The sequence below is a fragment of the Oncorhynchus mykiss genome, unplaced genomic scaffold (assembly GCF_013265735.2).
Source record: "Oncorhynchus mykiss isolate Arlee unplaced genomic scaffold, USDA_OmykA_1.1 un_scaffold_169, whole genome shotgun sequence".
NCBI classification, from domain to species: domain Eukaryota; kingdom Metazoa; phylum Chordata; class Actinopteri; order Salmoniformes; family Salmonidae; genus Oncorhynchus; species Oncorhynchus mykiss.
The window spans coordinates 645,126-659,282 of NW_023493669.1; the positions used below are offsets into that span (position 1 = coordinate 645,126).

Below are 14,157 nucleotides of genomic sequence, written 5' to 3' on the forward strand. Positions count from 1 at the left end.
CCCCTTCCCCAGCTCCTCTTTCCTCCTCCTCTTCCCCAGCTCCTCTTTCCTCCTCCTCCTCCTCCTCTTCCCCTCCTCCTCTTTCCTCTTCCTCCTCCCCTTCCACAGCTCCTCTTTACTCCTTCCCCCTCCTCTTCCCTCCTCCTCCTCCTCCCCTTCCCCTCCTTCTCTTTCCTCCTCCTCCTCCTCCTCTTCCCCAGCTCCTCTTTCCTCCTCCTACTCCTCCCCTTCCCCTCCTCCTCTTTCCTCTTCCTCCTCCCCTTCCCCAGCTCCTCTTTACTCCTTCCCCCTCCTCTTCCCTCCTCCTCCTCCTCCCCTTCCCCTCCTTCTCTTTCCTCCTCCTCCTCCTCCTCCTCTTCCCCAGCTCCTCTTTCCTCCTCCTACTCCTCCCCTTTCCCTCATCCTCTTTCCTCTTCCTCCTCCCCTTCCCCAGCTCCTCTTTACTCCTTCCCCCTCCTCTTCCCTCCTCCTCCTCCTCCCCTTCCCCTCCTTCTCTTTCCTCCTCCTCCTCCTCCTCTTCCCCAGCTCCTCTTTCCTCCTCCTACTCCTCCCCTTCCCCTCATCCTCTTTCCTCTTCCTCCTCCCCTTCCCCAGCTCCTCTTTACTCCTTCCCCCTCCTCTTCCCTCCTCCTCCTCCTCCCCTTCCCCTCCTTCTCTTTCCTCCTCCTCCTCCTCCTCTTCCCCAGCTCCTCTTTCCTCCTCATCCTCCTCCCCTTCCTCTCCTCCTTTTTCCTCCTTTTTCCTCCTCCTTCTCTTCCCCCCCTCCTCTTTCCTCCTCCTTCTCTTCCCCTCCTCCTCTTTCCTCCTCCTCCTCCTCCACCTCCGCCTCCTCTTTCCTCCTCCTCCTTATCTTCCCCAGCTCCTCTTTCCTCCTCCTCCTCCTCCTCCTCCTCCTCCTCCTACTCCTCCTCCTCCTCCTCCTCCTCCTCCTCTTCCCCAGCTCCTCTTTCCTCCTCCTCCTCCTCCTCCTCTTCCCCTCCTCCTCTTTCCTCCTCCTCCTCCTCCTCCTCCTCCTCCTCCTCCTCCTCTTCCTCTTCCTCCTCCTCTTCCTCTTCCCCAGCTCCTCTTTCCTCCTCCACTTCCACTTCCCCAGCTCCTCTTCCTCCTCCTCCTCTTCCCCAGCTCCTCTTTCCTCCTCCTCCTCCTCCCCTTCCCCAGCCCCAGCTCCTCTTTCCTCCTCCTCCTCTTCCCCTACTCCTCTTTCCTCCTCCACCTCTTCTTCCCCAGCTCCTCTTTCCTCTGCCTCCTCTTCCCCTCCTCCTCTTCCCCAACTCCTCTTTCCTCCTCCTCCTCCTCCTCTTCCCCTCCTCCTCTTTCCTCTTCCTCCTCCCCTTCCCCAGCTCCTCTTTCCTCCTCATCCTCCTCCCCTTCCCCAGCACCTCTTTCCTCCTCCTCCACCTCCTCCTCCTCTTTCCTCCTCCTCCTTATCTTCCCCAGCTCCTCTTTCCTCATCCTCCTCCCCTTCCCCAGCTCCTCTTTCCTCCTCCTCCTCCTCCCCTTCCCCAGCCCCAGCTCCTCTTTCCTCCTCCTCCTCTTCCCCTACTCCTCTTTCCTCCTCCACCTCTTCTTCCCCAGCTCCTCTTTCCTCTGCCTCCTCTTCCCCTCCTCCTCTTCCCCAGCTCCTCTTTCCTCCTCCTCCTCCTCCTCTTCCCCTCCTCCTCTTTCCTCTTCCTCCTCCCCTTCCCCAGCTCCTCTTTCCTCCTCATCCTCCTCCCCTTCCCCAGCACCTCTTTCCTCCTCCTCCACCTCCTCCTCCTCTTTCCTCCTCCTCCTTATCTTCCCCAGCTCCTCTTTCCTCTTCCTCCTCCTCTTCCCCAGCTCCTCTTTCCTCCTCCTCCTCCTCCCCTTCCCCAGCACCTCTTTCCTCCTCCTCCACCTCCTCCTCCTCTTTCCTCCTCCTCCTTATCTTCCCCAGCTCCTCTTTCCTCATCCTCCTCCCCTTCCCCAGCTCCTCTTTCCTCCTCCTCCTCCTCCTCCTCCTCCTCCTCCTCCTCCTCCTCCTCCTCCTCCTCCTCCTCCTCCTCTTCCCCAGCTCCTCTTTACTCCTCCTCCTCCTCCTCCTCCTCCTCCTCTTCCCCTCCTCTTTCCTCCTCCTCCTCCTCCTCCTCCTCCTCTTCCTCTTCCCCAGCTCCTCCTCCTCCTCCTCTTCCTCTTCCCCAGCTCCTCTTTCCTCCTCCTCCTTCTCTTCCCCAGCTCCTCTTTCCTCCTCCTCCTCTTCTTCCCCAGCTCCTCTTTCCTCCTCCTCCTCTTCCCCTCCTCCTCTTCCCCAGCTCCTCTTTCCTCCTCCTCCTCCTCCTCTTCCCCTCCTCCTCTTTCCTCCTCCTCCTCTTCTTCCCCAGCTCCTCTTTCCTCCTCCTCCTCTTCCCCTCCTCCTCTTCTCCAGCTCCTCTTTCCTCCTCCTCCTCCTCCTCTTCCCCTCCTCCTCTTTCCTCCTCCTCCTCCCCTTCCCCAGCTCCTCTTTCCTCCTCCTCCTCTTCTTCCCCAGCTCCTCTTTCCTCCTCCTCCTCTTCCCCTCCTCCTCTTCCCCAGCTCCTCTTTCCTCCTCCTCCTCCTCCTCTTCCCCTCCTCCTCTTTCCTCTTCCTCCTCCCCTTCCCCTCCTTCTTATTCCTCCTCCTCCTCCTCCTCTTCCCCAGCTCCTCTTTCCTCCTCCTCCTCCTCCCCTTCCCCTCCTCCTTTTTCCTCCTCCTCCTCTTCCCCTCCTCCTCTTTCCTCCCCTCCTCTGCCCTGCATCATGTGTTTTCCATCTGCTCTCCCTTGCCCCCCCCTTTCTCTTCCTCCCTCTTTCCCCTTTTCTCTGTTTGTCTCTGCCCTTTTCTCTGTCCACTGAACAAATTTTTCCGCAGAAATTCTATCCGACCTTTGTGGTCGATCCCAGTTTAGAAACTGTGTGTGTGTGTGTGTGTGTGTGTGTGTGTGTGTGTGAGGGGGGAGGGGTTAGAACAGCATAAGTCAGCAATTACTTTGAGAAAACTAAACAAGGGAGGAGAGGAGAAAAGAGCTCTGTAGACAAAGAGAGATGGAGGAAGTTGCAAAGGGAGAGATGATGTCGCTCTTGCTGCTGGTGATTCTCTGATCCACATCTACGCAAATGACACCATTCTGTATATTTCTGGCCCCTCTTTGGATACTGTGTTAACTAACCTCCAGACGAGCTTCAATGCCATACAACACTCCTTCCATGGCCTCCAACTGCTTTTAAATGCTAGTAAAACTAAATACATGCTCTTCAAACGATCGCTGCCCGCACCTGCCCGGCCGACTAGCATCACTACTCTGGACGGTTCTGACCTAGAATATGTGGACATCTATAAGTACCTAGGTGTCTGGCTAGACTGTAAACTCTCCTTCCAGACTCACATTAAGCACCTCCAATCCAAAATTAAATCTAGAAACAGGCTTCCTATTTCGCAACAAAGCCTTCTTCACTCATGCTGCCAAACATACCCTCGTAAAACTGACTATCCTACCTATCCTTGACTTCGGCGATGTCATTTACAAAATAGCCTCCAACACTCTACTCAGCAAATTGGATGCAGTTTATCACAGTGCCATCCGTTTTTTCACCAAAGCCCCATATACTACCCACTGCAGCAACCTGTATGCTCTAGTCGGCTGGCCCTCGCTTCTTACTCGTGTGAGGGGAAGGTTTCTCTCAAAAAAGTATTTAGTCATCCACCAATTGTGCAAGTTCTCCCACTTAAAAAGGTGGGAGAGGCCTGTAATTTTCATCAAAGGTACACTTCAACTATGACAGACAAAATGAGAGAAAGAAATCCAGAAAATCACATTGTAGGATTTTTTATGAATTTATTTGCAAATTATGGTTTGTTATATACCCTTTGTTGGCAATGACAGAGGTCAAACGTTTTCACAAGGTTTTCACACACTGTTGCTGGTATTTTGGCCCATTCCTCCATGCAGATCTCCTCTAGAGCATTGATGTTTTGGGGCTGTTGCTGGGCAACACAGACTTTCAGCTCCCTCCAAAGATTTTCTATGAGTTTGAGATCTGGAGACTGGCTAGGCCACTCCAGGACCTTGAAATGCATCTTACGAAGCCACTCTTTCGTTGCCCGAGCGGGGTGTTTGGGATCATTGTCTTGCTGAAAGACCCAGCCACTTTTCATCTTCAATGCCCTTGCTGATGGAAGGAGGTTTTCACTCAAAATCTCACGATACATGGCCCCATTCATTCTTCCCTTTACACGGATCAGTCGTCCTGGTCCCTTTGCAGAAAAACAGCCCCAAAGCATGATGTTTCCACCCCCATGCTTCACAGAAGGTATGGTGTTCTTTGGGTGCAACTCAGCATTCTTTGTTCTCCAAACACGACGAGTTGAGTTTTTACCAAAAAGTTATATTTGGGTTTCATCTGACCATATGACATTCTCCCAATCTTCTTCTGGATCATCCAAATGCTCTCTAGCAAACTTCAGACGGGCCTGGACATGTACTGGCTTAAGCAGGGGGACACGTCTGGCACTGCAGGATTTGAGTCCATGGCGGCATAGTGTGTTACTGATGGTAGGCTTTATTACTTTGGTCCCAGCTCTCTGCAGGTCATTCACTAGGTCCCCCCGTGTGGTACTGGGATTTTTGCTCACCGTTCTTGTGATCATTTTGACTTCACGGGGTGAGACCTGGCGTGGAGCCCCAGATCGAGGGAGATTATCAATGGTCTTGTATGTATTCCATTTCCTAATAATTGCTCCCACAGTTGATTTCTTCAAACCAAGCCGCTTACCCATTGCAGATTCAGTCTTCCCAGCCTGGTGCAGGTCTACAATTTTGTTTCTGGTGTAATTTGACAGCTCTTTGGTCTTGGCCATAGTGGAGTTTGGAGTGTGACTGTTTGAGGTTGTGGAAAGGTGTCTTTTATACTGATAACAAGTTCAAACAGGTGCCATTAATACAGGTAACGAGTGGAGGACAGAGGAGCCTCTTAAAGAAGAAGTTACAGATCTGTGAGAGCCATAAATCTTGCTTGTTTGTAGGTGACCAAATACTTATTTTCCACCATAATTTGCAAATAAATACATTAAAAAATCCTACAATGTGATTGTCTGGATTTGTTCCCCCTAATTTTGTCTGTCATAGTTGAAGTGTACCTATGATGAAAATTACAGGCCTCTCTCATCTTTTTAAGTGGGAAAACTTAAACAATTGGTAGCTGACTAAATACTTTTTTGCCCCACTGTATATGTTGGGTATTAGTGAGTGATCTACTAGACTGGTACTGTATATCTAATATATGTTGGGTATTAGTGAGTGATCTACTAGACTGGTACTGTATCTATAATATATGTTGGGTATTAGTGATCTACTAGTATAGACTGGTACTGTATATATAATATATGTTGGGTATTAGTGAGTGATCTACTAGTATAGACTGGTACTGTATATCTAATATATGTTGGGTATTAGTGATCTACTAGACTAGTACTGTATATATATTATATGTTTGGTAATAGTGATCTACTAGTATAGACTGGTACTGTATATCTAATATATGTTGGGTATTAGTGAGTGATCTACTAGACTGGTACTGTATGTCTAATATATGTTGGGTATTAGTGAGTGATCTACTAGTATAGACTGGTACTGTATATAATATATGTTGGGTATTAGTGAGTGATCTACTAGTATAGACTGGTATTGTATATAATATATGTTGGGTATTAGTGAGTGATCTACTAGTATAGACTGGTACTGTATATAATATATGTTGGGTATTAGTGAGTGATCTACTAGTATAGACTGGTACTGTATATCTAATATATATTGGGTATTAGTGATCTACTAGACTAGTACTGTATATCTAATATATGTTGGGTATTAGTGATCTACTAGTATAGACTAGTACTGTATATAATATATGTTGGGTATTAGTGAGTGATCTACTAGACTGGTACTGTATATAATATATGTTGGGTAATAGTGAGTGATCTACTAGACTGGTACTCTATATCTAATATATGTTGGGTATTAGTGATCTACTAGACTGGTACTGTATATAATATATGTTGGGTATTAGTGATCTACTAGACTGGTACTGTATATATAATATATGTTGCGTAATAGTGAGTGATCTACTAGACTGGTACTGTATATAATATATGTTAGGTATTAGTGATCTACTAGACTGGTACTGTATATCTAATATATGTTGGGTATTAGTTATCTACTGGTATAGACTGGCACTGTATATAATATATGTTAGGTATTAGTGATCTACTAGACTGGTACTGTATATCTAATATATGTTGGGTATTAGTGATCTACTGGTATAGACTGGTACTGTATATAATATATGTTGGGTATTAGTGATCTACTAGACTGGTACTGTAGATGATATATGTTGGGTATTAGTGAGTGATCTACTAGACTGGTACTGTATATAATATATGTTGGGTAATAGTGAGTGATCTACTAGACTGGTACTGTATATAATGTATGTGGGGTATTAGTGAGGGATCAACTAGTATTGACTGGTACAGTATATAATATATGTTGGGTAATAGTGAGTGATCTACTAGACTGGTACTGTATATAATATATGTGGGGTATTAGTGGGTGATCTACTAGTATAGACTGGTACTGTATATATAATATATGTTTGGTAATAGTGATCTACTAGACTGGTACTGTATATCTAATATATGTTGGGTATTAGTGAGTGATCTACTAGACTGGTACTGTATGTCTAATATATGTTGGGTATTAGTGAGTGATCTACTAGTATAGACTGGTACTGTATATAATATATTTTGGGTATTAGTGAGTGATCTACTAGTATAGACTGGTATTGTATATAATATATGTTGGGTATTAGTGAGTGATCTACTAGTATAGACTGGTACTGTATATAATATATGTTGGGTATTAGTGAGTGATCTACTAGTATAGACTGGTACTGTATATCTAATATATATTGGGTATTAGTGATCTACTAGACTAGTACTGTATATCTAATATATGTTGGGTATTAGTGATCTACTAGTATAGACTAGTACTGTATATAATATATGTTGGGTATTAGTGAGTGATCTACTAGACTGGTACTGTATATAATATATGTTGGGTAATAGTGAGTGATCTACTAGACTGGTACTCTATATCTAATATATGTTGGGTATTAGTGATCTACTAGACTGGTACTGTATATAATATATGTTGGGTATTAGTGAGTGATCTACTAGACTGGTACTGTATATATAATATATGTTGCGTAATAGTGAGTGATCTACTAGACTGGTACTGTATATAATATATGTTAGGTATTAGTGATCTACTAGACTGGTACTGTATATCTAATATATGTTGGGTATTAGTTATCTACTGGTATAGACTGGCACTGTATATAATATATGTTAGGTATTAGTGATCTACTAGACTGGTACTGTATATCTAATATATGTTGGGTATTAGTGATCTACTGGTATAGACTGGTACTGTATATAATATATGTTGGGTATTAGTGATCTACTAGACTGGTACTGTAGATGATATATGTTGGGTATTAGTGAGTGATCTACTAGACTGGTACTGTATATAATATATGTTGGGTAATAGTGAGTGATCTACTAGACTGGTACTGTATATAATGTATGTGGGGTATTAGTGAGGGATCAACTAGTATTGACTGGTACAGTATATAATATATGTTGGGTAATAGTGAGTGATCTACTAGACTGGTACTGTATATAATATATGTGGGGTATTAGTGGGTGATCTACTAGTATAGACTGGTACTGTATATATAATATATGTTGGGTATTAGTGATCTACTAGTATAGACTGGTACTGTATATAATATATGTTTGGTAATAGTGATCTACTAGACTGGTACTGTATATCTAATATATGTTGGGTATTAGTGATCTACTAGTATAGACTGGTACTGTATGTCTAATATATGCTGGGTATTAGTGATCTACTAGTATAGACTGGTACTGTATATCTTAAATATGTTTGTTATTAATGATCTACTAGTATAGACTAGTACTGTATATATAATATATGTTGGGTATTAGTGAGTGATCTACTAGTATAGACTGGTACTGTATATCTAATATATGTTGGGTATTAGTGATCTACTAGACTGCTACTGTATATAATATATGTTGGGGATTAGTAATCTACTAGACTGGTACTGTATATCTAATATATGTTGGGTATTAGTGATCTACTAGACTGGTACTGTATATCTAATATATGTTGGGTATTAGTGATCTACTAGTATAGACTGGTACTGTATATATAATATATGTTGGGTATTAGTGGGTGATCTACTAGTATAGACTGGTACTGTATATATAATATATGTTGGGTATTAGTGATCTACTAGACTGGTACTGTATATCTAATATATGTTGGGTATTAGTGATCTACTAGTTTAGACTGGTACTGTATATCTAATATATGTTGGGTATTAGTGATCTACTAGTATAGACTGGTACTGTATATATAATATATGTTGGGTATTAGTGGGTGATCTACTAGTATAGACTGGTACTGTATATATAATATATGTTGGGTATTAGTGAGTGATCTACTAGACTGGTACTGTATATATAATATATGTTGGGTATTAGTGATCTACTAGTATAGACTGGTACTGTATATCTAATATATGTTGGGTATTAGTGATCTACTAGACTGGTACTGTATATAATATATGTTGGGGATTAGTGATCTACTAGACTGGTACTGTATATCTAATATATGTTGGGTATTAGTGATCTACTAGTATAGACTGGTACTGTATATCTAATATATGTTGGGTATTAGTGATCTACTAGACTGGTACTGTATATAATATATGTTGGGGATTAGTGATCTACTAGACTGGTACTGTATATATAATATATGTTGGGTATTAGTGATCTACTAGTATAGACTGGTACTGTATATAATATATGGTGGGTAATAGTGAGTGATCTACTAGATTGGTACTGTATATAATATATGTTGGGTATTAGTGACTGATCTACTAGACTGGTACTGTATATATAATATATGTTGGGTATTAGTGATCTACTAGTATAGACTGGTACTGTATATATAATATATGTTGGGTATTAGTGAGTGATCTACTAGTATAGACTGGTACTGTATATATAATATATGTTGGGTATTAGTGAGTGATCTACTAGACTGGTACTGTATATATAATATATGTTGGGTATTAGTGATCTACTAGACTGGTACTGTATATCTAATATATGTTGGGTATTAGTGATCTACTAGACTGGTACTGTATATATAATATATGTTTGTTATTAATGATCTACTGGTATAGACTGGTACTGTATATAATATATGTTGGGTGTTAGTGATCTACTAGTATAGACTGGTACTGTATATAATATATGTTGGGTAATAGTGAGTGATCTACTAGTATAGACTGGTACTGTATATAATATATGTTGGGTAATAGTGAGTGATCTACTAGTATAGACTGGTACTGTATATAATATATGTTGGGTAATAGTGAGTGATCAACTAGTATAGACTGGTACTGTATATCTAATATATGTTGGGTATTAGTGATCTACTAGACTGGTACTGTATATCTAATATATGTTGGGTATTAGTGATCTACTAGTATAGACTGGTACTGTATATAATATATGTTGGGTATTAGTAATCTACTAGTATAGACTGGTACTGTATATAATATATGTTGGGTAATAGTGAGTGATCTACTAGTATAGACTGGTACTGTATATAATATATGTTGGGTATTAGTGATCTACTAGACTGGTACTGTATATATTATATGTTGGGTAATAGTGATCTACTAGACTGGTACTGTATATAATATATGTTGGGTATTAGTGAGTGATCTACTAGTATAGACTGGTACTGTATATCTAATATATATTGGGTATTAGTGATCTACTAGACTGGTACTGTATATCTAATATATGTTGGGTATTAGTGATCTACTAGTATAGACTGGTACTGTATATAATATATGTTGGGTAATAGTGAGTGATCTACTAGTATAGACTGGTACTGTATATAATATATGTTGGGTAATAGTGAGTGATCTACTAGTATAGACTGGTACTGTATATAATATATGTTGGGTAATAGTGAGTGATCTACTAGACTGGTACTGAATATAATATATGTTGGGTATTAGTGATCTACTAGACTGGTACTGTATATAATATATGTTGGGTATTAGTAATCTACTAGTATAGACTGGTACTGTATATAATATATGTTGGGTAATAGTGAGTGATCTACTAGTATAGACTGGCACTGTATATATAATATATGTTGGGTAATAGTGAGTGATCTACTAGACTGGTACTGAATATAATATATGTTGGGTAATAGTGAGTAATCTACTAGTATAGACTGGTACTGTATATAATATATGTTGGGTAATAGTGAGTAATCTACTAGTATAGACTGGTACTGTATATAATATATGTTGGGTAATAGTGAGTGATCTACTAGACTGGTACTGAATATAATATATGTTGGGTATTAGTAATCTACTAGTATAGACTGGTTCTGTATATAATATATGTTTGGTATTAGTGATCTACTAGTATAGACTGGTACTGTATATATAATATATGTTGGGTATTAGTGATCTACTAGTATAGACTGGTACTGTATATAATATATGTTTGGTATTAGTGATCTACTACTATAGACTGGTACTGTATATATAATATATGTTGGGTATTAGTGATCTACTAGTATAGACTGGTACTGTATATCTAATATATGTTGGGTATTAGTGATCTACTAGTATAGACTGGTACTGTATATATAATATATGTTGGGTATTAGTGATCTACTAGTATAGACTGGTACTGTATATAATATATGTTGGGTATTAGTGATCTACTAGTATAGACTGGTACTGTATATAATATATGTTGGGTAATAGTGAGTGATCTACTAGTATAGACTGGTACTGTATATAATATATGTTGGGTAATAGTGAGTGATCTACTAGACTGGTTCTGTATATCTAATATATGTTGGGTAATAGTGAGTGATCTACTAGACTGGTTCTGTATATATAATATATGTCGGGTAATAGTGATTGATCTACTAGACTGGTACTGAATATAATATATGTTGGGTATTAGTGATCTACTAGACTGGTACTGTATATATAATATATGTTGGGGATTAGTGATCTACTAGTATAGACCGGATACTGTATATAATATATGTTGGGTAATAGTTAGTGATCTACTAGACTGGTACTGTATATATAATATATGTTGGGTATTAGTGATCTACTAGTATAGACTGGTTCTGTATATAATATATGTTGGGTAATAGTTAGTGATCTACTAGACTGGTACTGTATATAATATATGTTGGGTATTAGTGATCTACTAGTATAGACTGGTACTGTATATCTAATATATGTTGGGGATTAGTGATCTACTAGTATAGACTGGTACTGTATATAATATATGTTGGGTAATAGTTAGTGATCTACTAGACTGGTACTGTATATAATATATGTTGGGTATTAGTGATCTACTAGTATAGACTGGTACTGTATATAATATATGTTGGGTATTAGTGATCTACTAGTATAGACTGGTACTGTATATAATATGTGTTGGGTATTAGTGATCTACTAGACTGGTACTGTATATCTAATATATGTTGGGTATTAGTGATCTACTAGACTGGTACTGTATATAATATATGTTGGGTATTAGTGATCTACTAGACTTGTACTGTATATATAATATATGTTGGGTATTAGTGATCTACTAGTATAGACTGGTACTGTATATAATATATGTTGGGTAATAGTGAGTGATCTACTAGACTGGTACTGTATATAATATATGTTGGGTAATAGTGAGTGATCTACTAGACTGGTACTGTATATAATATATGTTGGGTATTAGTGATCTACTAGACTGGTACTGTATATAATATATGTTGGGTATTAGTGATCTACTAGACTGGTACTGTATATAATATATGTTGGGTAATAGTGAGTGATCTACTAGACTGGTACTGTATATAATATATGTGGGGTATTAGTGAGTTATCTACTAGACTGGTACTGTATATAATATATGTTGGGTATTAGTGATCTACTAGACTGGTACTGTATATAATATATGTTGGGTAATAGTGAGGGATCTACTAGACTGGTACTGTATATAATATATGTTGGGTAATAGTGAGTGATCTACTAGACTGGTACTGTATATAATATATGTTGGGTATTAGTGATCTACTAGACTGGTACTGTATATATAACATATGTTGGGTAATAGTTAGTGATCTACTAGACTGGTACTGTATATAATATATGTGAGGTATTAGTGAGGGACTAGTATAGACGGCATGTTGATTGAAACTCAATCCTAAATAATTCCTAGTTTCACAACACATTGTTCACAATTAACCCTGTATGATATCTGTGACTCCTACCCCTGACCCCAGGCATGGACCTTTCGGCCAATCAGGACGAGGAGGGTGACCAGGAAGTGTTCCAGGTGGAGATGAGTCGTGAGACAGGAAACAGGAAGTGTGCGTTCCGCACTGCTGCAGGGAAGTACTGGACCCTCACCTCCACCGGAGGACTGCAGTGTACCGCCTCTACTAAGTAATACACTACACACTATACACACTATACACTATACACTATACACACTACACAGACTGCACACTATACACTATACACACTACACACTATACACTACACACACTATACACACTATACACCACACACACTACACACTATACACACTACACACTATACACACTACACACTATACACACTATACACACTATACACACTACACACTATACACTACACACTATACACACTACACACACTATACACACTACACACTATACACACTACACACACTATACACACTACACACTCTATACACACTATACACACTATACACACTATACACACTACACACTATACACACTATAAACACTACACACTATACACACTATACACACTACACACTATACACACTATACACATAATACACACTATACACACTACACACTATACACACTGTACACACTACACACTATACACACTATACACACTATACACACTATACACACTATTCACATTATATACTCTATACACTATACACTATACACACTATACACACTATACACACTATACACACTATTCACACTATACACACTATACACTATACACACTACACACTATACACACTATACACTATACACACTACACACTATACACACTATACACACTATACACACTATACACACTATTCACATTATATACTCTATACACTACACACTATACACACTATACACACTATACACACTATACACACTATTCACACTATACACACTATACACTATACACACTACACACTATACACACTATACACACTACACACACTACACACTATACACACTATACACACTACACACACTATACACTATACACACTACACACTATACACACTATACACACTATACACACTATACACACTATTCACATTATATACTCTATACACTACACACTATACACACTATACACACTATACACACTATACACACTATTCACACTATACACACTATACACTATACACACTACACACTATACACACTACACACTATACACACTATACACACTACACACACTACACACTATACACACTATACACACTACACACACTATACACTATACACACTACACACTATACACACTATACACACTATACACACTATACACACTATTCACATTATATACTCTATACACTACACACTATACACACTATACACACTATACACACTATACACACTATTCACACTATACACACTATACACTATACACACTACACACTATACACACTATACACTATACACACTATACACACTATACACACTATACACACTATACACACTATTCACATTATATACTCTATACACTATACACACTATACACACTATACACTATACACACTACACACTATACACACTACACACTATACACACTATACACACTACACACACTACACACTATACACACTATACACACTACACACACTATACACTATACACACTACACACTATACACACTATACACACTATACACACTATACACACTATTCACATTATATACTCTATACACTACACACTAT

At 39.8% G+C, this 14,157-nt stretch overlaps 1 protein-coding gene across 1 annotated transcript in view; it reads left to right on the forward strand.

Annotated features, from left to right (window-relative positions):
- LOC110515373 (fascin) overlaps positions 1-14,157 on the forward strand; it is a 31,083-nt gene that overhangs the window by 12,700 nt on the left and 4,226 nt on the right. The window contains exon 4 of the mRNA XM_036972518.1: positions 12,455-12,617. Coding sequence (XP_036828413.1) covers positions 12,455-12,617 — 163 coding nt within the window. The remainder of the gene's footprint in view (positions 1-12,454; positions 12,618-14,157) is intronic.